Genomic DNA, 23,575 nt, shown 5'->3' with positions numbered 1-23,575 from the left:
GTACACCGCCGTGTTTGTGGTTTGTTTACTGCAGGTTGCTCATGGTTGCTAGTAGATTTGTAAAGACGGAAGTTGTTCAATTATTATTTTGCATTCCGGTCCAAGAGGGGGCGCTGCGGAAAAATTGTATCCCTATGGTATCCATCATCTGACGAAGACTCAGCTGGCCCTTAACTAACGTTAGTTTTTGACAACAACGACTCTGCTGACAATGTTCACATCTTGACTGCTGGCCCCCAAACAGCTATAACTTACAGTTAGTCCGTTGCCTTTTTATTCTTTTAAGTTCTACAAAATGGAGCCGTCGGCGCCCAAAAGGTTTGTGAACATCTGCCTGCTTTAAACGTGCTTGGAAGCCATTGACCAGCTAGCTAAAATGCTAATGTAGAAGGTAGCTATCGTTCAGCTAGCAGATGCTAACTTAGTTAGCTTCACCGGTTTTCTGTCAAACTTTCGACTCAGTTAACAGGAGTTAACGATTCTAGAAGTCACTATTGACCATAATCACAAGCCTTGTGTTAAGGCCTTGAACATTTGTGGCTTTCCAGCCTGTTTCGTTGTTAAGTAACTGCAAATGTTAACTTCGTTGGTGCCTTTGAGGTAGCAAGTTGTTGTAGCTACGTTACTAATTTCGGCACACTAAAGAGTTTCGTGTGAACTGAAACGACCCAGCATCTCCCCGTGAAACAAATAAGTATCCTCGGTAACCATTAAATTTATTTCTGTCATGGTGATACATGTGTAAACTTCTCATATTTCATATACTGGAATCAGCAAATATTAACAATTTTAATTGATATTTGACTTAAAAAATTAATCAGTTATCAAAGTTGTTGTGGATTACTTTTCCATCAGCCGAATAAATGATTCACATTAACTTGTAAGATGTAAGATATAAATAATTCGGACTTCTCTGACTGAACTGAGTGAAGTTAATGTCTCTGTTTCTGTCATTCGGCCATTTATCCACATTACTCAGTGCTCAGAGACCATATCAGCCTCCCTAATAAATAGTATATGAAGGCACCAAAACTTAATATCCACCAGCTGTAGACTATTTAATAAAATCCTTGCTTTTGTCTTTGTTTGAAGTGAAAACATTTGAGTTATTTACATTTCCGAACACCTTGGTTTGTTTACATGAGCACATCCCAAACTTTTTATTAATTCATTTCTATAACTTCGTTCTAGGAACTGCAGACCACTGTCATTTTGATTTCAGATGCTCCTCTGCTATAGTGCTTTTGTTTGGTTTCACTACTTGTTTTTAGTTACTCTGTTATACTGAGGTTGCATCTGACCTGTTTGTTCCATTTCTACAGCAAGCTGAAAAAGCTGAGTGAGGACAGTTTGACCAAGCAACCAGAGGAAGTGTTTGATGTTTTAGAGAAACTCGGTGAAGGGTAAGATGTTTCAGTCATGACTAGCCTTCGTTTCCACTTGTGTGCCATTGACTAAAGATATTTAGAGCCCTTCAGACACAGTAATGCTGTACTGTTTAAGAAGCACATCTTTTCTTTTGTAATTAATTTGTTAATACTGTAATAGGGCTGCAAGTAAAAACTGTCAAGTTATCTATTGATTATTCTGTTGATTAATCGATAAGTTGTTTGGTCAGAAAATGGGGAAAAATATCAATCAGTGTTTCCCAAAGCCCAAGATAACATTCTCAAATGTCTTGTTTTGCCCACAAGACAAAGATATTCAGTTTAATGTCATAGAAGAGTGAAGAACCAGAAAATAAATTTAAGACACCGGAGTCTGAGAATTCTGACTTTTCTTTTCTTAAATCTTTCTCAAACCTATTAGTCAACTATCCAAATTGTTGGTGATTAATAGTTGACAGCTAATTGATTAATGGCTGCAGCTCTGTACTGTCATTTCTAAAATGCACTCTGGACACGTTGTGACTGAACCTTTGTGTGTGTGTTTAGTTCTTATGGCAGTGTGTTCAAAGCCATCCATAAGGAGTCGGGCCAGGTGGTGGCCATCAAGCAGGTTCCTGTGGAGTCAGATCTGCAAGAGATCATCAAGGAGATTTCCATCATGCAGCAGTGTGACAGGTTAGGAGAGAACGCGGCTTTCCTCAAACCTCCCAATGCTCATCGTATTTGCTTCCATAGTTCACTCTGCTCTAAGTTACATGCTTCATGTAACAGCAGCGGTGCCGCTAGCTGCTGCAGCTCTCTGTCTTGACCTGCAAGAGTTTTCTCACTTCTGCTGTTTTTGTTCTCTTTTGATGACCGCTCTGTTTGGTATTTCCCTCTAGCCCTTACGTAGTGAAGTACTATGGTAGCTACTTCAAAAACACAGACCTGTGGATTGTCATGGAGTACTGTGGAGCCGGCTCTGTCTCTGACATCATCAGACTGCGCAACAAGACAGTGGGTTCTTTCAGAGAATTTCACAGTCTAATTTATTCATTGACTGTCGGATCTTATTTCATCCTTGTGTTTCCTTTTTCCTTCTCACATCAGTTGACAGAAGATGAGATCGCCACTATCCTGAAGTCGACGCTGAAGGGTCTTGAATACCTTCACTTCATGAGGAAGATCCATCGGGACATCAAGGCGGGAAACATCCTCCTCAACACTGAGGGGCACGCCAAACTTGCAGACTTTGGAGTTGCTGGACAGCTAACGGTAACATTACAGCAGTTATTTGAATGCTGCACTAGTGACGGCAAAGTGAATGTTCTCATCTAAGGTCCAGATGAAACGTCTAATCTTTAACTGAATCCATATGAACCATTCAAGCTCATAACATTGATACCTGCATTGTTTTACCTCTGAAGGACACCATGGCAAAGAGAAACACTGTGATTGGTACTCCGTTCTGGATGGCCCCAGAGGTGATCCAGGAGATAGGCTACAACTGTGTGGCTGACATCTGGTCCCTGGGCATCACGTCTATAGAGATGGCAGAGGGCAAGCCTCCCTACGCTGACATCCATCCCATGAGAGTGAGTGTAAACATTGTTTGTTGAAGAAGTGGGTGCAGGAGTTTTTAGAACATTTGGATTTGAGGTGCCTAAAGAACAAATGGCTGACATGGTGTCTTGTGATGTGACCTCTTTGTGTTCCTCCAGGCTATCTTCATGATTCCCACCAACCCTCCTCCAACATTCAGGAAGCCGGAGCTTTGGTCAGACGAGTTCACAGACTTTGTCAAGAAGTGTCTGGTCAAGAATCCAGAACAGAGAGCGACCGCCACACAGCTCCTACAGGTAGTAGGAAGGAGACACACACGCACACACACAGATAAAACTTTAAAGAGCAGCGGGGGTGAACGAAATGCTCCCTTTGTGTTTACACTGTCAGAGAACCACTGAGGCACTAAGCATTATTTCTTTTCTCTTTTTTTATTATTTCTTCTTGCGAATGTCCAGCACCCATTCATCAGCCAGGCCAAGCCCGTCACAATCCTGAGAGACCTGATAACCGAGGCCATGGAGATGAAAGCCAAGCGGCAGCAGGAGCAGCAGAGAGAGCTGGAGGAGGAGGACGACAACTCTGTACGTATGCTGAGACGTCACAAATAAAGTTTGTGTTGAAGCAACCCCTAGATTTGACTGGACGGGATTACATGGCTGTATGATCAAATGTCCCGTGTTGTCCAGGAGGAGGAGACAGAGGTGGACTCTCACACTATGGTGAAGTCGGGCTCAGAGGGGGCAGGAACCATGCGGGCCACCAGCACCATGAGTGACGGGGCGCAGACCATGATCGAACACGGCAGCACCATGCTGGAGTCAGACCTGGGCACCATGGTCATCAACAGTGATGATGATGAAGAGGAGGAGGAGGACCAGAGATCCATGAGAAGTGAGCTTGTATATGATGTAAAATCCTCAAAACCAGGGAGCCTCCTAAGGAATGCAGTTTGACTTGACTTGTTACTGTGATAAACCCTCTTCCTCCTCCACAGGGCACGCCACCCCCCAACAGCCGATACGTCCGTCCTTCATGGACTATTTTGACAAGCAGGACTCGAACAAGGCAGCCCAGCAGCAGGAGAACTACAACCACAACCAGCCGCAGGAGCAGCCCGGCTATCACATCCAGTCCAAAAACGTCTTCCCTGACAACTGGAAGGTGCCTCAGGACGGAGACTTTGACTTTGTGAGTAACATCTTCCATGAACATGTGGTGGGACTGCTGTAATTAATGTGCTTTGACCTAAAGGGAGACAGTGGTAAAAATAACAAAGCATGACGCTGTTCTTGCAATATTATCCACGACAAGACACTAAATATGACTCATCATATTTCCCTTTGCCGTTTGTCTGACTGTCTATTTGTGTGCTGTCTCCCAGCTGAAGAACCTGGACTTTGAGGAGCTGCAGATGCGCCTGAGTGCCTTGGATCCCATGATGGAGCGGGAGATTGAGGAGCTCAGGCAGCGCTACACTGCGAAAAGACAGCCCATCCTGGACGCCATGGATGCCAAGAAGAGACGACAACAGAACTTCTGAGTGCTCCTCCCTCCGGTCTCGGTTTCCCAAAGCCAACGTCACCACGAAACTTCTGTCCCATTGACTCAGAGGAACTAAGATGACCTTATTGTCTTTGTTGGAAGCCCATTGCTGTTCTGACTGACTGCTAACTGGCCTCTAAAGGAAGTTAGGTGCTTCCTTTACTGGGTGACATCCATATTGGCTCCTGGAATCCACACTCGTCTGCCTTGTTTCTACACTATGTCTAGATGCTGTTCTGACAATTTAGAGCGTATATTTGTTTCTACGGTTCCGGTAAAGTTGCTGTCCCGTGAATGATGCTCAGGGCTGCGGCCAAAGAGAGAACTAAGGCTTGGCGACGTCTGAAAGTCTCAAAATGAATTTCCTCTTTTCCAAACGCAGACAACCCTCGGGGAATCACCACCGACACATAAGGAAGCCAATCCTCTGGCAGCAGCAGTAGTATAATTACCAGCTCAATGACAAGTGGTCTTTTTTCCTCAGACGTTTCACTTTCAGTGTAAATATTATATAGAGCCTAGTCTGGAAATACCTGCAACAACAAGCTGTGGAGGCTTGTCCACGACCAAAGACAATCAAGATGGTGTTGATTAAGTTGAGAATGCCTTAAAATATTTGAAACCTGGTTTTCAAAATAAGCGGTGTAATAAAACAAGTCATCAGATGGTTAAGTCCATTTCCTCGCATGGAGATGAGTTGGAAATGAACCGTGGAAAGTAGACAGAAATCGTGTGGATGGTGAGCGGATCGTCTTCAGTCGCTGGTGGATCTGAAAATTCTAAACTTATTTCATTAGTCGTAACCATTTATTTAATTTTGTTGTTTTCACTATGATGTTCCGGGCTTCTTCAATACAGACACACTCCATGTATCCCAGTGCCTCATGACACACCTGTCCCGGTTTTTCTTCGCTCTCTGAGTTCGCACTCACCCAGCGCTCTTCATGAATTTAAAAACTGAGCTTTTACTTGACAAAATGATCCACCAAACTCAAATTAAAACCAGAGTCGGCACCAAAATTCATTCCTAATTTAAAGTCTATGATTTCCATACAAGCAGAATCATTCCTAAATACTGTTTGACTTTTCTTTTTATGTCTCTGGAGGAAACACCTGCAGATTTATGCTGTTCTCTGTAAAGTATTGAAGAAGACAATAACAGTTCAGTGCTCAGTGAGGAAGACCAAATAACACAAGTAGTCATTTAATATGTTTTATGGCTGTTGTCCAGGAAAACAATCACATCAGCGTGAGATGAAAGACTCAAGTGACTGACACTGAATACTTAAGGAAACGGAGCTCTGGCATCAGCCACAAGTCTAATATCTGAATATCAGACTCATTTTATTAAATTGCATTAAGATTTTTTTTTTCAGCAGTTTATGTCTATGTTTCATCAACAATGCAGAAAAATGTGCTGTTTTTTTTTTTTTTCTTTTGTAACATGTAGGTGTGATGTTCTTAATGAAGGAATGAAGATGCACTGTCAGTTCATGGTGTGCGAGCTTCGGGTGTTTTGAGACATTGTTAACAGCTAAAAACTATTTTGAAAGAAGTGCTGTCTGGTTACTTAAATTTGAGGGACACTGTATGAAAATGTATTAAAATTTAGAGATATTGGCTGTTATCAGATTCTCAGCTGTCAGAAATTGGCTCCAAAGACCCAATCAGTCTTTATTTGACACTTTAATTGAGAACTGTTAAAGCTAAGGACATATTGGGACTCTTGATGAAGGAAACAAACTGCACCATTATGGATGTATTTCAGTCAGTTCTGTTGGCGTGTTGATTCAGCACAAGCTATTAATGACCCTTGGAATGAATTGTGACTATCTTTCAATGCGTATGTCTGCAGGTTGCTGTTACATATGTCAATGTGCAGTCTTGATGTTGTGGTTCCGCCCACACTTACTGCATATCAGTAATACCCTAATCTAAAAATGGACCTGTTACACTGTCTTGTATCTCATCTGATGTCCAAAATAAGCTGACTTCTAAAACACCTGAATCCGGATGTCAGTCTCAGCCTTTAAATGATCACGTTTGTTTTGTTTTTGTTTGTCTTTCGCGTGTTCTCTCTCAGAAATCATGAACATTCTTGCATTGAATTATTTCCATATATTAAGTCTGCAGTGCATTGGCAACTGCCGTACAAGCATTCACGCTTAATTTATTAAATGTGTTCGAAATCTTTCGGTGACACTGGTTTAAATATGGAAGCTGATTTGGCTGTTAATATTTTCGCCCTCTGTCAAATATATGTGGCTTGATTTCGCCCTGTTTTAGACTATGCATGTTTCTAAGTTATGTTTGCTATTTAGTGGAATGCTATTTTATTAACTGCACAGGTAGGAGTACTGCAAATGTGGAAGCTGGAATTTTTCAGCTTGACAAAAATCTTGCTCGATACAATAAAAAGCCCCGTTTTGAAAGGTGACATTGCGGAGAACGCCATAACGTGTATAGTTATCTGAAATCGTTCTTTTGATATATGGCTATATGATTTGTTTATCTCACTGTTACTTCTGCTATATAACGACCTGAGGGTGTAGAGTGGAATGTAAGCATTTATGTTTGAACCACATAATTTATTATCTATTGTTTGTAATACTTTATAAAGATTTGAAAAGGTGCAAGAAATAATAAAAGTTACTTATAGTTAACCATAACTGCAGTGCAATGGCTTTTATCTAATCTGGGACTCTGTAAAAGGAGCCTTGAACCTCTCAGCTGCAGCTGAAACCTTCATGACTGACCACACGCACTTGCGCTGCCGTAACTCTTCTACTAAGGACGGCACTATTTTTCGTGCGCCTCTAAAAATGCAGCGCGCGCTACCTTATAGTCATTACGGTAGACTTTACTGCAGCAACTGTTCACTTGTTGTTGCACAACCACTTCACCTCATTGACAGCAACTGTGCGGTGCAGAGAGATTTGGGAAAAACAATCAGAGAATCATGTCTGCGCTGAACAGAAGGATCGTCAACACGACATCAGCCCCGGCTGCCATCGGCCCGTACAGGTAAGGAAACTTCAAAACAGAAAAAAAGGGCACCATTATCTATTTATAGCGACACGTGGGGTACAGATTTTGGCACATGAAGTGTTTGAATGAATGAGAAACAAGGACAGTCCAATGTTTGATCCGGGGCGGGTCTTAGTGTGCAGTGAACTCACCTGCTTGACGTGAGCGCATGTTAAAAAGTGCCAGAGTTGAACTTTCGGCAGAGCAGGAGGAGCAGCCGCAGAGTAGAAATGGCAACCATCCGTCGACAGATCCCCTACACACCAAAAGCCCCTGTCAGACAGGGAATATACAGGTAAGAAAATGAATGTCCTATGTGCAGGTGAATACTCTACCTGCGCGTCAGAGAGACCGAAATGCTCAGAGTTTTTTTTTTTTTTTTTTTTTTTTTTTTAAAAAGAAGAAGAAGAAGAAAAAAAGAAAAAGAAAAAAAAAGTTTTGTTTGATAATAACTTGATTTAAAATTTAGAGAGGTAATGAGAAATCGTAAAATTCACCTGTCAAAAGTCTCCCACATGTTTAATTTAGTCTACGCACAACTTGAGGCGTGTTCCTGCTCTGACCAATTAGCTGTCAGTGGGTGGAGTTACGTCACACTGTACAGCCTATGAATGGCCTCTGATTCAAGACAGACAACACTTCAAGGTTATTGAGCCATTGTTTAAGCGTTTTTTATTATTATTATTCTGGGGGTAAGATGTTCTTATCAGTCATTTGCTGTAATGTTTGACTTGATAATCAACCACACACGCAGACTGTAGCACAGAGGGACTGTGGGATCTTGGTTTTAGATAATTAACTTTCGGTTTCAGGGCGTCCTGGACCAAGCTGTTGGTGTCACTCAGATATTTTAGGTGCAGATACAGTTTAGGTTTGTTGCGTAAACGGCTTCTTCAGTGGTGTTCAGCAGTCACATGGAGAGAAATGATTTTACATCTTCATTACTACATTAACTCCTGACCGTTCATTCATAAAATAAGATATCATACATTCATTTATAAGCAATTAACGCAGTGTATTTGTCTATGTGTGTGTGTGTATGTGTGTGTGTGTGCGTGTGTGCGTGTGTGTCCTCTGTCCTCTGTCTCATCCTCAGCCAGTCGGTGGTTGTGGACAGAACGATGTACATCTCTGGTCAGCTGGGGCTGGACGTGGCCACTGGTCAGCTGGTGGATGGAGGAGTGCAGGCTCAGGCCAAACAGGTGAGGCTGACAGGGACAGCTCATGATGATGATGATGATGATGATGATGATGATGATGATGATGGTGGCTGACCATGTTTGAACATCAGATGACAGGACACTTACTGTGACACCTGCCTGTTGTATTTACTTGCTGAGAGGCAGCAGTGTAACATAACAAAGGACATTTACTCACTGTACTGCACTTAAAGTACACATTTGAAGTACTTCTATTCCAGTAGATCTCAGAGGCAAATATTGTACTTTTTACTCCATTAAATTTGACTGCTTTAGTTACTTGCTACTTTACAAAAGAGACTACAAAAGACAGACAGAAATTAAAATTACAGTAGCTTCACTTACAGTAAAGATGAATTCTCGCTTCTCATTTCAGATTTTAAGTGTCAAGAACTATGATCACAGTCCATAAAGCTGCTTTTCATTCTCATATCATATTTCTTTGCAGGATATTTTGTTCACATTTTAGTGCTTTTCACTCCCAGCGAAAGAGATAAAACCTGTAAAATACATCAATAAGAACGTATAATTAAACATACAATGAATCAAAGAGAAAAGCTTTTCTGACTGGCTGTTAAATTTACAAAATTGATCAATACATATAAAGAAAATACAGAAGGTGAGATTAAATATTGACCCTTCCTCTCGCCCCTCAGGCTCTCGTCAATATGGGGGAGATCCTTAAAGCTGCTGGCTGTGACTACACCAACGGTGAGACCTCAGTGCGATCAGGCTAACTCAGCTGCTGCTCATGTTTTTCGTACGGTTTGAATGTTCAAACACAACAAACTCCCTGACCGCAAACTCTTTGATTTCAGTGGTGAAGACGACCGTGCTGCTCGCCGATATAAACGACTTTAACAGCGTCAACGAGGTGTACAAAACATGTAAGGCTTTGTTTTTCATTCCCAAGCCCAGTGTCTTCAGTTTCATGACAGAAAGCAGATTATAATGGAAAATGATAGATGTGCGGTTTAATCACATTGATAGAAGGTGCCATGTTTTTGTAAATGTATAAAAGCAGCCACACGGGGGCACCATTTAACCATGACTATACAAACATCCTGCTTCATTCGCCTGTCAGCAGCAGCTGCCAGAAGCATTATTGTTGTAGTCCTATGACAGAAAAATGATGCTTTTCCTGCACAAACGCCTGAATCACTTTTTGTCACATGACTACAGTTAATTCCTCTTTAATTGGGGAGTGGGGTTATGGTAAAGGAGGTTTAAATCTTTAGATTTGCAAGGGAATACTTATATTTTCTTATTATGTGTTTAAATTAAATTAGATTTTAATTAAAAAATTGATTTGCAAATTTAAAAAAATTCTGTATGCATATCATATTCCATGTCAACATAGAATTGAATCCAGTTCTAACGTTTGCAGTTCCCATTTCGTGGCAGCTTTCTTTCCATTTAATAATCAAATCCAGCCCACAGTTTACTAAAAGATTCAAATTAAACACTGTGAAAGTCCGTATTTATTCCAACAACACGCTCCAGGATGCTCATGTGTTCCTGCGAAGGGATGCGGTGCCTCGTATTTCACCGACATGTCCCAGAAAATGATGGCTGACAGGTGTAGCAGTCACCTGACTGACAAGCTCACTCAGCCCTTCCTCTGCTGCATGAAAGCAGCCTCCTCTCACGGGCTGCTCAGTCTGGGCATTTCCTCCTGGATCACAACAGCCAGGTGTAATGGAAGCTGCAGTGCCCAGTGAGTTGTAATTGGACACCTCTGTGCAGGCACACAGATGTAACCCAACGCTCCCAGCAGGCTTTGCTCTGTGGGACATTGACTCAGGTACAGGCCTGCCACCCTGACTCTAGTCAACCCTAAACCTGCAGCAGAGAACTTTCCCTGACCTGCATCAGAGCAAGGAGAGGACAGACACCTTTGCTAACACTAGAAACTCTTTTTAGAAAGTATGCATCATTAGAGGGTCAAATGATCCATTTATAGAAGTCATAGATTAACCTGATGGCTTTTGTTATAATATGAATATAATGTAGGTGTTTTTCCCTCCAGTTTTCAGCAGTAACTTCCCCGCCAGAGCTGCCTATCAAGTCGCTGCTCTGCCCAGAGTAAGTACAAAGAAAACCTTTACACCACTGCAGCACCCTGTGGAACACACAGCACATCAGTCCACACGGGGTGGTGGAGATTCGTGGTAGCTATAGGTGCATGCTCATCCATCATCTGTGCATGGGGTGTAAAATGCTACTTCTGAATATTGTTGTGAAACATTTCTCATGTCCTCATGTTCCTTTTTCTCTTCAGGGTGGACTGGTGGAAATTGAGGCTATTGCTGTCCTGGGTCCTCTCTCAGACTCCTGACTAGCCGGCCACGTTCCAAACAAGCTGTAGTCTAACCATCAAGTGACCTTAGAGCCCTCCTGTATTTCTAGATGACACATGAAAGACCAAACCAGGATTATGTTCTTTTTTCCATATACTCAGGTTTTAGCTTAGTTTGTCCTCTGGCAGCTGGAGCTAGATGAACTGTTTTCAGTATTAGAGATTAAAACCCTTAAGAACAGAGCAGCACTTAATTCACCAGCCTTTGGTTTGTGGCTAGTGGTAATTTCACACCTGACACACTTGAATTAAGACATTGCGTAAAGTGGGATTGTATCTGCACAACCAGCCGAACATTCCCTGGTCACAGCGTCCACATTCAGGGTCGACTTCCTCTCATCTTTGTTGTGTTGCAGAGAAACATTTCAACAGTGCAGCTCTCAAGAATAAAAAATGAAGTAAAACCTCTCATCCTATGTGTTCACCCTGCATTATGGTATCAAAGACAGTACGTTTATCAGATGTTTTGAAGGTGCTCTTTTTAATTATTTTTTTTTTCACGGTTCATAGCTTATTACAGATTTCAGGTTGTCTTCAGAGAGAAATCATGACACATCAGAAACCAAAAAAAAAAAAAAAAGTACTCATTCATGCGCTTCTATTAATGTTTAAAACCAGCTGGACAGTCCTGAAGTATCAGCTCTTCATTATAAACATGGTGGAAAAATCAAAGCCTGCTACCCAAAAAGAATATCATTTTATAAATCAAATATATTTTGGCTTTGGTTTTCTTAGGATTAAAATTTTGTAGAAAAGTACAGAATGGATTCTATGTTAAAGGTATATATGATGTTTCAGATAATCTGGTGTCATAAATTTCTATGTGGATAATAAATAGAAATTTCAAGTTATTCTGACAAAGTAGACACACCCGCTAAGTGCTGTGGGATTCTGTCTACGTTCTGCTTGCGAGCAGAAATCGCAGCCGTACACCATCATGAGGGGAAGAAGGCACAGTGATGACTGAGGGAACCCTGAATGAAAGTGTTATCACAGGGTCTGCAAGTTGGCAACGAGGCGATGTCTGTCACACACTCACACACACACACACACACCTGCAAATACATTCACTCATGCATAAACAAACAAGGTAAGACACCTCCAACAAACTAATCTGTGCAGTCATTCATGTTGGACTTCACTCGCTGGAAGCTGAAAACAAAGAGAGGGGAGACATGTCGGGGCGTCTGTAGACATTTTAATGTAGATCATGTGACTTTGTGCTGCCACTCACCTGGTGCCTCCTCTGTTTTGGGCTCTGAATCAGTCGCTGTGGATTCAGCATTTTCTGTTTAGGAAGGAAAAGGCAGATTAACAGAGACATTGTTTCTGCAAAGACATTAATTGCTGGTGAGTTTTTTAAATGTGCCTTTTAATGCTGAGAGCACCACAAATACAATTCTATTCAAATCATGTTGAGTCTTATTTATCTAAGCCCAGTATCAGAAATGACAAATTTGCAAGGCAAGGAAAAACTTTTTTAAAATTTGCAGATGATTTCCACTAAACTGATCCCAGAACGGACCACTAGCAGATCCACAGGTGGATGAGCTGCCATGTCTGCTCTGCTAATGTGACACTCGATCCTGTCTCTCCATTGGCTGTGAATCGGAGGCACCGTTCGTGGCCAGTGGAAGCCCTATATGTGTTGGCATGCTCTAGTTTCTCTGTGGACTCAGATTGCACCTTAATGAGACCATGGTGACAACAAAGTGTTGGCAACATACACATACACTCTTTATTTTTTATTTGATCCTCTGTATAGTGGGCACTAGTCTTAGTGGGGTCCTCACTGAACTTGCACTGAGGGTGAGTCAAGTTGGACACCAAAAGCGGGTCAAGATCAAGTGAAGACAGAGGTCAAGGAAACTGATTTTGCTGCAGTAGATTGTAGCTCTGACACAACAGCCCAGCACTCACACTGTCAGCTGAAACTAAACAAAGGGCATTATTTGCCTGAAATATACCAAAAATAAACTGCAGATGAGTTTTGACCCTGATGCCATTAATATGGCTTTACATTTATGTAAAGGAGGAATGGCACGCCCACAGGGTGAATAAATGCTTCTCATTACACAGGAGAATTAAAAGAGTCACTAAACAGAATCACTGTGTTATTTCTCCCATTGCTTAAGAGCACAGTGTGCTGGCTTTGCTGCCTTGTCCAGCTTCCTTTCTGCATTACAGTGGCAGACGCTTTGCATTAGACAAAGAGGAAAATGAAGAGCTGAACTCAGGAACCGGTCGGCTGCTTTCCATTTGCATCATGAAGCAATAAGTGAAGTGATAGCAGTAAATGTGATGCACGGTGTCATGCAGGTCCCCGTGGAGCACTTCCATGTATAGATAATCACTTAGAGGCAAGTGTGCTGAGAGATTATCACTGTGCAGACAGGCAGTGCCTCTCTTGGAATTTAAAGCAAGGTAAAAGGTTCAGCATTTTCACGAGAGGCAACAAATACCATGTGCTTACAAGTTTCATCCAAGTTTTAACCTTAAAAATATCCCGACTATATTATGTGTTAAGCATGGGAGGAATGTCCATGCTGTCCTCTAACAGCACAGCTGTAATCTGTTTGTGTGTGCAAATGGTATAAATCGCACAAATAAAGTGTGACAGTTGACAATCCAGCAAAACTGTGGTGCCAAGTTAGATTTTTGGCCTGAAACAACAGGGGAAAGAACATGTTCTGAATATGCTGCCATACAATTTCTGCAGGACTGCAGCTCAATGAAAAGACTCTTCTGTGAGTCTAAACAGGAAAAACAATCATTCACTAATTCATTGTCACCTAGAAATTCAACCCATACTTAAAGTGTTGAGACCGATTCTTAAATACTAACTAAATAATCAGACGTGAGACTTAGAAACACGTTCCCCTGAACACCTACGCTGTGTTTATCAAAAGTCACGTCTGTGTGTTGTTGGATACTGTCTGGTTACCGCCATGGCAGTAGGACGGTGGAGGGTCTAGGGAGAGACAGAAGTGACATTATGTACCTGGGCGCTATGGCAGCCCCTGTTCATTGGGTCACTATGCAGGAGGCAGGGCGCTGCTCAGGTTACTGCTGGTCGATGGAACAATTGTACATCTTGTCCCTCATAAGTTCTTCTTCCCTCAATGGGACACATAAATATTGTGACTATTGACTGATGTAACAGCTTTAAAAGACCGGTTTCACAGATGGCACCTCTTTGGATATTCTTTAGGTTAAAATGCCTCTAAATTTTTTCCCATCATAGAAAATAACACATTCATGAGGCACACACATGCACAGAGACACACACACACACATACACACATAGGTATGTAGCTCCATCCTTATCAGCTTTATAACTTAAAGCTAAAAATGGCTATGAAGCAGTCAGTCAGTATGTTAGATATCACGAGACTATCAGCAGACAGTCATCGTGTTTGGAGATAAAGGTGTGGTTTGCATAGAAAATAATAAAGCTCACAATGAAAATGAAGAAGAATTAAAGGAAAACTGAATGCAAAGTTGAGTATGTTTGTCTGTAGCTCTATTGGGGAGTCCTAAAAATGTATGTAGAATGTCATTGGCCTGTTGCAGTGTTGATTTTGACTCCTGCCTACCTTGCTCAGGAGCTGCAGCTGCAGGCTCCGGGGCTGCCTCTGCGCTGCTGTCTGCTGCTGCCGGAGCATCCGCAGGTGCTGCCGCCTCTGCAGGTGGACTGGCTGCAGGAGGCTGAGGCTCTTCCCCTGCAGGTGGAGCTGCAGCGGTGCTGTCTGCAGATTTTGCCGCAACATCTGGTTCATCTGCAGGCTTAGCATCGCCGCCGTGAGCGGGCGTCTGGTCTGGAATAGTTTCACTGTCCTCGGCTACTTTCCCATTCTCATTGGCTGCCCCTGTCAGGAATTAACACAGCATGTGACCCAAACATCCATAAACACAGTTTGAAGACAATATAAAACTAATGTATAAAACATAAAACTGTTTTTCCTGACAATGTGATTGATGACTTTCACTAAAGGCCATTAGGTCAAGCACCCTTGGTCCTCTGCTGCACCTCTCTGCCCCTCATTTCCTGTCATCTCCTTCCAAACACGGTTTCCATTGTTTTAGTTTACTTTGTGTTGGTGTTGCCTACGTGATGGCCGCTGAGTCGGCTTAGCCCAAAGGCAGAGTTAACAAGTAACAAATATCATTATGGGCGCCATGCAACACTGAAAACATCCTGTTATACAGGATTCAGGCACTGCTGAGATTCTTCATTTTACATTTGCAGAATGCTCACTGTATGAGTGTCTATGGCAAAAAATTGAATTACCTTTCATAAGTTTGAAGGGGAATAGACAAAAAAAATGTAATTAATGTCATCCTGTTTCACACAACACCGATTCCATAAAAGCTGGGCTGCCGTGTAAAGCATAAATGAAAACAGAATGCATCTGTCCCTTCTTGAAATAAATGGGAAGAGAATAGCTGCTACTTTCCACAGATCATTGAGCAGGAAGCAAAAAACAGCACAGGGAGATTTCCACTGACACATACTTGAAAACACAAAGGGTTAATGGTTATGTGGATTGTTGTTAATAAACACTGGCAGCCTAATACTGCACAGCTCTAAGCTCTATGAACAGGTTGCCATGTGTTAAATGATATTGTGTATCACTTCCTCGTAGACCTGTTTCGTCTGAGGGATTTGCAAGTATTTGCATGGATCAGAGAATGGATCGTCGACCTTCTATGTTTGTATAAATGCGATGTCTTTCCAAACATTTTGGGAACAATTTGCATGATATTTGTAACCAAATTTCCTTTAAAAAAAGTTTAGATGCCACATAGATAAACATTGTTCTTAAGCCAACAGCATCTACAGTATTACATTACTTTTTGTGTTGTAATAATGATGAATTAGTAAAAGCAGTGTGTCAGATGAAGGATGCTGACATATGACTGACACTTTCAGAGTTTTGAACCAGCAAGTTTTAAGAAATGAACGAACCACAGGCTAACAAACGTCAGCCTTCTCCTTTCTTGGAAGTGACGAGCAGCAACAGACGAAGGACATGAGTCACATGCAAAAATATGATAACATACTGCCAAATTTCCATCTGACCTCTCAGACGCTTATGACGGGAACACCTCGCTGTCCAGGGTCACTCAGGTGATAACCCTGGAGAGCGACTTGCAAGCAAAGCTCTGCCGTCAGCAGCTGACAACAGTGATGAGATGCTTTCATTGAGGGTCGTAGGGGGTTTTCACCTCTACGGGGAGGTCTGAGCCAGCTGCAGCACATGAGCTCAAACACCTTTGCAGAAGCAGTTCACTATATCACTCTAAGTCTTTGCATTTCAGCATACTTCATTAAGTGTCCCCCATGCTGTCACTGCACTCATAGACCTGTAATATCCCTTCATGGAATGCAGAGAATGAGCACTTGCTCAGAGGTGGTCCCATTTGGTAAATATTCTACCAGGTTTTCACCTAGTTATTCTTTAATCTTCTGTCAAATACTGCTTAAGCTGGAGCTGCACACATTTGTTGTAATCGTGAACAACACAGATTTGGTGAAAATCAACATTTAACAGCCTCAGAAGGTGAATTGCTTTTGCCCTGCACATATTTATGAGCTCTACTCTTCATTAACACTGCTAAATGCAAACACAGGATCCAGTGTTGGTGGTTTACCTTGAAACGTGTGTGACTTTGCACCACAGCCAGGCCATCTCTGACCCACTACAACAAAGGAGTGTCCAAGGTGGCTTCTCTATTTCCTATTGAAACTGTAGACTGTTACCAAATCTGCTTTCATGCCACCGTCTCTCTCAGGGAGGACGGAGCCAGAAACCGCTGTTAAACAATCACAATAAACTTTCCCATCCTGTCACTGTGGAGCATTAAAACTAAAGACATCAGATACTGTATCCACAGACACACACTGATGATCATTTGCATGTGAACTGGTCCTCTTTATCAGAGCAGTGTTCACCGGAGTTGATAACATGGATGATGGAACTCTATTTGGAGATGGCAGTGAACTTCTGTGATGACACCATTTTCACCAACATGATACTAGGCTATTTATAGCATCTACAGAAATAAAAAAAAACTCTTAATAAAAGCCCTTTGAGTTATACATTTGGTTTCAATGATCATTTATAGACATGATCTGAGTGGTATCATCACAGCAAATGCATATTTTCAGATATGTCCCAGCCATTAACATCCCTAAAGTGAAACCAGGGATTGTGCTTGGTCAGTGTCTTACTGCTTTAAAGCACAAAGACAATTTCACACTCTGCAAAAAACACATTACAGCATGTTAAAATTAAAAAATCTCTTGAATAGGAAATCATTGCATCCAATTCACTGCTTACAACATATCTTGACAGCACTGTTTTGAGTTACTAATACATATTGCACTAATATAATATTCGATGTTTGGCCACTTAAGATATGCTTGCAGTGAATGGTACCGAGCTGCATATGCAGCACATATGTTATCTGTTTGTTCCACATCTCTCATAAACAATGTATTGAATTATACAGTATATAAGTGTAAGGCTTTGTGCATCACCTGTTGTGCTGGCTCCGTTGCTCTCCTCGGGCTTAGCACTGGGTCGAGTCGTGTCTACCGCTGAAGTTTGGGAACTGGTGGAGCATCCCATCCTGCCCTGTGCGCATAGAGGACTGGATGGTGAACTTCAGAGTGAAGAGGCGAGGAGAGGCTGTAGCTGCACTGATGACGTCGTGCATAAATATCGTCTCTGTAAATGGAGAGGACTCCAAACTATGGTCAGTGAAGGTCTTCGAGGAGACACAAAACAGACGGGCTGCTCGTCAGATTCCTTTAGTCCAGTGCGTAATTGCGCATCATGGTTGTTCCTCCAAAAACGCGTTCGGCTGTTTGCGTCTGGCGGGAAGTCTCTAAACAGTTGGGCACGCAGGTGAGATGTGGGCTTTTTGTTGTGTACTGTAACTTAGGCTGTTCCCAGGAGGCTGGGACAAAAATACATTATTCAGTCAGCTGTCACCTCTTGGGGCGGGGAAAGTGAACCGGTAGCCAAACCAACAACAAGTCTCGCTGTCAGTGTGCCTTTGAGCAAACACAGTAAGATTGTGTTAATTTACAGGAGAAACGTAATGTCCAGTGGAAATATGACAAAGTCTGTCCAGAATTATTGACCTGCTCAGTGTTAGAAGAACAGGAATCCAAAGAGTAGCAATACCGCTCTATGAAAACTACGCCATTAAGATGTAAAGTCCTGGTTTCATAAAATCACTTACAAAAGTACAAACAAATCAAGTACAATAGCTTTCATTAGATTTAATCAATGTGTGGTCTGTGCATGTCGTGGACTGTGGATCTGTCCTTTTCAATTTTTTTTTTTTTTAGTTTATTCTACTGTAAATGTTACTTGCTCGACTCAGTTATTGACAAAATAGCCCTGCCTATCTATTTTGTGTTTCTGTGGCATTAATGCTCACTGCAGACTACTGTTGATCCGTTGTAATTTAGAAATACATGCTGTACTAGTGTGTCAAAGCGTCTGCAGCGGCTGATGTGCGCAGTGCTCATCTGCGCAGGCCCACCGACAGATAGCAGCGCAATGCACCATGGAACTTCCTTTCTCTCCGAGGCCATATTGGAGTTAACTAACAGTAAGACGAGCTCCGAGTTTTAAGTTAAAAAATCTGTGGGATTTGTTCGTATTCACATATTGTTACTATCAGGACCTTAACGACAGTTTTCTCCATCCCTCCTGTCGCCCACAGGTTGGCCGGTCCGGACTAAACCGCAAAAATGGTGGCCGCAAAGAAAACGGTGAGTGGCGCTGGCTCGGGCCGGAGTGCACGCGCTGCTTCAGGGCCAAGCTGCTGCTTCACGTGGAGACGTGTTTCTGTCAGGGCCTGCTAGCTAGCACTGTAGCTCTACTACACACGTATTATCTGCAACCAACGTGTATAGTTTCGTGTTTAATTATCACGTCTGTAAATATTTAATTAACGTGTTGGTTGTCCCTAGACACGTATCGTCATTCATCCTTTTCACTTCGGCTAACGTTTGTAGCTCGAGTAGCGTTGCCGTGTAACACCGGCAGTAGGGCTAATGCTAGTATGCTAAATCTAACATCAACAAAATGTCAGTAACGTGGCAATTATTGCTGACAGTGTACGTTAGCAACATATTTGATGAGCAAATTTTGTGTCATCTTGATAATCTTATATTTATTATTACTTCTATGTTGCTTTGGGTTTTGCGTCAACACAACGATGAAAAAGTAGTGTTAGCTATTAGCTTGTCTGCTGTCACTAATTTTAGCATGTATATCTATGCGTATTCAGAAAAAGTCCATGGAGTCCATCAACTCCCGACTCCAGCTGGTGATGAAGAGTGGAAAATACGTCCTGGGCTACAAACAGTCCCAGAAGATGATCCGTCAAGGGAAAGCCAAGCTGGTTATCCTGGCCAACAACTGCCCAGCTCTCAGGTATATGAAGATTATTGATTAGTCAATTCATTTCATTCATTCAAGCACTTAATGTTCAGTGTAAGTTGTTGAAATCAAATGGTGTCATTGGTGGATTATGGGATTTGTCTGAAACAACAACTGAAAGACGGAAGAGCCTATATGATTGTCAGATGTTTACTGTGACAGGACAGCTGCTGAAAGAATAGGGCATCAACTACTGTTAAAGGTCATCAAAGTGTGATACCAATAATAATGCTTTATCTGCAAAAATTCCAACATGTTTGTATCTTCGTATTCAGATAGCTTTCATGCTCTACATTATAAAGATTTAGGGGAGAAGATCACCGATATTATCAATATTTTCTTTCTTTTTCACTTAAATAACTCTTTCATTGAACATTACATCCAAAATATGGCATGCTGGTGCAAAATTATGTTTCATATGCAAACTGATGAGTGCATGTCAGATATCTCAGATGTTAGTTGAAATCTCTTCAATTAATCAAGCTTTTTTTTTCTATATCAATTGACCTGATTTATCTGCTCAACAACACTGCCTTCCACAGGTTGGTATGTGAAGCACCATAGGTGTGAGGCTGTTAATGCTGTTTTTTTTTTGTAAGATTGTGTATATGTATTAACACAACTTACTAACCAAAATGAAGTTAAGTCCTTTCTCTGTATCAATTTTCGCTGAGGCTCTTAGAGCTACTCGGTGAATGGCAGTTGTGTCAGGTTTAAAGTGTTAGATGTCATTGCTTAGAGCTTCAGAGGTAGCGTGACCTGTTCTTGCATCTTTTGAGGAATTAATTTTTTTTAATGTGTCTGCTCTTCCTTGTCAAATCTACTGTATCTGTATCTGCTGTTTTTAATGATGTTTTCCTTTGTCAGGAAATCTGAGATTGAGTACTACGCCATGCTGGCCAAGACTGGTGTCCACCACTACAGTGGAAACAACATTGAGCTTGGCACAGCCTGCGGCAAATACTACAGGGTGTGCACACTGGCCATTATTGACCCTGGTGAGTACATATCTTTTGTATTGAACACCATCTGCAGTATAGTGCAGTTGATTCCTAAGCCTTTTCTCTACTATCACAAACATTGAACTTGTTCTTTGGCTAATTCATTATGGAGTGAGCCGATACTAAAATATTCGACTAATGAGATGTTTCTGACACAATCTTGTGCCAAGCACTGTTTGGCAGCAAAACTGATGGGAGGATTCTAGCCTCAGAGGGCTGGTCCCAGTGACCCTATTTAACAGGCTGAACAGCAACAAAAAGGCCCCTCTAACACCAACAAGTTCTCAACCAGCTCAGCTTTTCAGTGATTTGCAATAGAATACGCATTACCATCCAATGAACCTATTCACTTAGAATTACTTTGGCAAGGTATTACTAACACACCAGCAACACTTCAAAAAACATGAGAGATTTAGAGAGATTCTTTTTAACATTGTTGCTTCAAATCTGGTCCCGTTTCATGCACGTTTTCCCTTTGTTTGACAAACTGGAAGTAGTAGCCAGATTTGTGATGAAATGTAACCTGAGATATGAAGATCCAGGCTTCAGTATCACTACTGGAGAGCAAATTAAATCTGTCAAAACAAAAATGTTTGTTAAATCCTTTCAATACACAGTACGTAATTTCTGGCCCTAGAGGTTTGATGGTGTTGTGAAGTGGTGTGGGATCATGGGAGTTGTTGTTTTCACTGTTGAACAACCACCATTGCTGATGAAAATCAATCATTCTCCATTAAGAGTGAACAATGCGAGCAGTTGTAAGCAATAGTTGTCAGCTAGACTTTCTTCCTCACTCTGTCACGTCTCATCTTGAGCTTTCCTGCAAGTTAAAGTAACTAAAGGTCTATCTGCAAAATACACAACACACTCCTGGAGATCTTTTCCCACCTTGACTAGAGGGGATAATTGGGATATGACGGTAGTGACAGGCGACCAAATACCATGCACCATAATCTTGGATAAAGTTATGGTTTCTCTGGGTTTGAACATTGTTGCCAACATTTGGGATAATGCAAGAGCACAACAAAAATGTATATCATAGATATCATCGTTTTTAGACTTTTTTTTTTCTCTCAACTTTGTGTTAGTATACATGTCTTACCTCCTGCCTCATGCTTTCCTCTGCGAATTTTTGCGCCTGCTGGACCTGCTCATCTCAGTGGTCCAGTCAGGACTAGTGGTTCGCTAGATGGAAGCCACTCAGAGCGCTCCGTTGACCGGCCAGTACTTTCTGGCCAGTTCATGAATGCTCTGGTGGTAACATTTACTCTCATTATTAGTCACGCTGTAAACGTATATATAATTTTAAAAATGTTGATCAGCTGACTTTTTCTTGTTGTTTTCCTCTTCAGGCGATTCTGACATCATCAGGAGCATGCCAGATCAGCAGCAGCCACCTCAGTAGAACTGTTCCCCCAGCTCATTGTTATAAATAAAATTGCTGTTAACAGTACCTGCTGCCGTCCTGTAATGTCTGAACAGTATAACCTGCATCTACAGACAGGGTGTTATTCCCGCATGTGTCCAGCAGAGACCACCAGCATTCTCTTTGGTTTTCTCAGATGAGCATTGTCGAGGTCTGTTTGAGGGATTTCCTAGTGTCTCAGCAGGGCTGTGTACAGTACGCCACTGTCAACACAGAAAGTCATTCTGGAAAACCGCAGTTGATCTTTCTTTAGAGGCTTGTGTAACAAAGAATGACAGCATCTGTTTCTGTGCAAATGACGATACGCCCAACTGACTGCTTATCGGCGCGTTGATGTTAAAATTATGCAACTGATCTTTGAGAATTTTTATTTTTTTTTCCCTCACTTACATAAACCTTGGGGATGACCGTCTGCTGTATTAGCTGCAGCCTGTTGACTGTAATCGAGTAAGGACGCGCTCCTTTCAGGGGTATTAAAGGCTTTAGAGGGTGATAGCTGGCCCTCTCACACATCATATCAATGTCCTCTGACTTGGTTGTGTGTGTGAATATACTGCCCAACACTTAAGTGGTTCGCTGGTTCACCAATCACGCTCCCAAGAGAGGGGCTCGTTAAAAAGTTTAACATTTGAAGCCGTCATATTGGACTGATGACAAAAGATGCGTCAAATGCTCGTGCGGTCACACAGTTCATTTTTCAAAAGAAATCCTGTGTTAAAGGGGCGTGTTGTAAAATGTCTTACGCAGCTCTGGAGAAAGTGACAAAATAACCCGAATGATGTCATCAGGGTTATCACAGTATGGCCTTGAAAACAGAAAGCCTCTTACTTTTGTATGCTGACCCACAGTAAGGGTTAAAAATTCAGGCTGTTTCGACCTCTGCTGCTTCAGTTTCAAGCATCCACATTTAATTTGTCTCTTGCTAGACCCCCAACTTCATGTGAATCCAGTTCTAAACCCACTGAAAGGTGAGAATCATGAACTGGCAAAATATGATATTTTATTGTAACTTAATCCCACAGAAGTCAAGATCAAATGTCTTCTTTTTTTGTGGCTGAGCTTTGAAACTCTGGCCTTCCAGCCAGGCCTGTGCATCTACCCAGAGACAGATATAAGCCGTCCATCATCCATCGAGTAGTTTGGCCCAGTTTTTCCACTCACTGCTCCCCTAAGCTGTTTTCTTGATTCCCAATTAAATCGAATGAAATCATCCCAGATGATCTGCATCACGTGCAGCGGATGCCATGCGCTGAATGAGGACAATATCCACAGAGGTTGCAGAAGAAGAGCTGAACGAACAAGTGTGAGCATCTGCACCATAAGTAGAACTTAAAGCTCGTTGGGGGTCACACAGCATCCTCCAGCACTTCACATCTTTGGCCTACACTTAGGGTTATTTCTTTCTGTGACATTTTAGTGGATCTCAGATGAAATTGCTTAGTGACTCATTTGAGTTTCAATAGACCATGTTGGTCACCACTGGAACATCATACTGGAGAACCTGAACGTTATCCAGGTCACACAAAGTCTGCAGAAAGGTTCCGCTAAACCGCCATTTGGCTCTCACGTCTCTTTTTGAAGCAGATGTCATTGAACAAACCTTTATCTGCATCCAACAAGCAT

General features: G+C 41.9%; 4 protein-coding genes across 5 annotated transcripts; 3 read left to right on the top strand and 1 right to left on the bottom strand.

Annotated features, from left to right (window-relative positions):
- Nucleotides 1–126: 126 nt before the first annotated feature.
- Nucleotides 127–7,144, top strand: stk3 (serine/threonine kinase 3 (STE20 homolog, yeast)). Its single transcript, XM_076754958.1, has 11 exons — nt 127–318; nt 1,323–1,403; nt 1,935–2,063; nt 2,270–2,384; nt 2,478–2,642; nt 2,795–2,962; nt 3,089–3,226; nt 3,389–3,514; nt 3,620–3,824; nt 3,928–4,121; nt 4,315–7,144. Exons 1-11 carry the CDS (start codon nt 296–298, stop codon nt 4,471–4,473), a joined length of 1,503 nt encoding a protein of 500 aa, XP_076611073.1. The 5' UTR covers nt 127–295; the 3' UTR covers nt 4,474–7,144.
- A 223-nt stretch (nt 7,145–7,367) lies between these two features.
- rida (reactive intermediate imine deaminase A) lies at nt 7,368–11,447 on the top strand. 2 transcript variants are annotated; one of them, XM_076754953.1, is made up of 6 exons: nt 7,368–7,499; nt 8,599–8,704; nt 9,358–9,412; nt 9,520–9,588; nt 10,731–10,786; nt 10,983–11,447. In XM_076754953.1, exons 1-6 carry the CDS (start codon nt 7,435–7,437, stop codon nt 11,037–11,039), a joined length of 408 nt encoding a protein of 135 aa, XP_076611068.1. In that variant the 5' UTR covers nt 7,368–7,434; the 3' UTR covers nt 11,040–11,447. The 2 variants fall into 2 exon arrangements, with proteins under 2 accessions (XP_076611068.1, XP_076611069.1); XM_076754954.1 differs by lacking the exon at nt 7,368–7,499 and adding an exon at nt 7,724–7,797.
- Nucleotides 11,448–11,551: 104 nt separating this feature from the next.
- Nucleotides 11,552–17,952, bottom strand: LOC143335739 (uncharacterized). Its single transcript, XM_076755347.1, has 4 exons — nt 17,605–17,952; nt 14,657–14,929; nt 12,295–12,348; nt 11,552–12,212 (listed from the first exon to the last, which is right to left on the bottom strand). Exons 1-4 carry the CDS (start codon nt 17,693–17,695, stop codon nt 12,199–12,201), a joined length of 432 nt encoding a protein of 143 aa, XP_076611462.1. The 5' UTR covers nt 17,696–17,952; the 3' UTR covers nt 11,552–12,198.
- A 650-nt stretch (nt 17,953–18,602) lies between these two features.
- Nucleotides 18,603–21,979, top strand: rpl30 (ribosomal protein L30). The gene is made up of 5 exons (XM_076755349.1): nt 18,603–18,689; nt 18,804–18,852; nt 19,374–19,519; nt 20,393–20,523; nt 21,879–21,979. The coding sequence occupies exons 2-5, from the start codon at nt 18,832–18,834 to the stop codon at nt 21,929–21,931; spliced, it is 351 nt and encodes a 116-aa protein (XP_076611464.1). The 5' UTR covers nt 18,603–18,689; nt 18,804–18,831; the 3' UTR covers nt 21,932–21,979.
- Nucleotides 21,980–23,575: the final 1,596 nt, after the last annotated feature.

The sequence above is a fragment of the Chaetodon auriga genome, chromosome 17 (assembly GCF_051107435.1).
Source record: "Chaetodon auriga isolate fChaAug3 chromosome 17, fChaAug3.hap1, whole genome shotgun sequence".
NCBI lineage: Eukaryota > Metazoa > Chordata > Actinopteri > Chaetodontiformes > Chaetodontidae > Chaetodon > Chaetodon auriga.
This window is presented reverse-complemented; position numbering and strand designations above follow the sequence as displayed.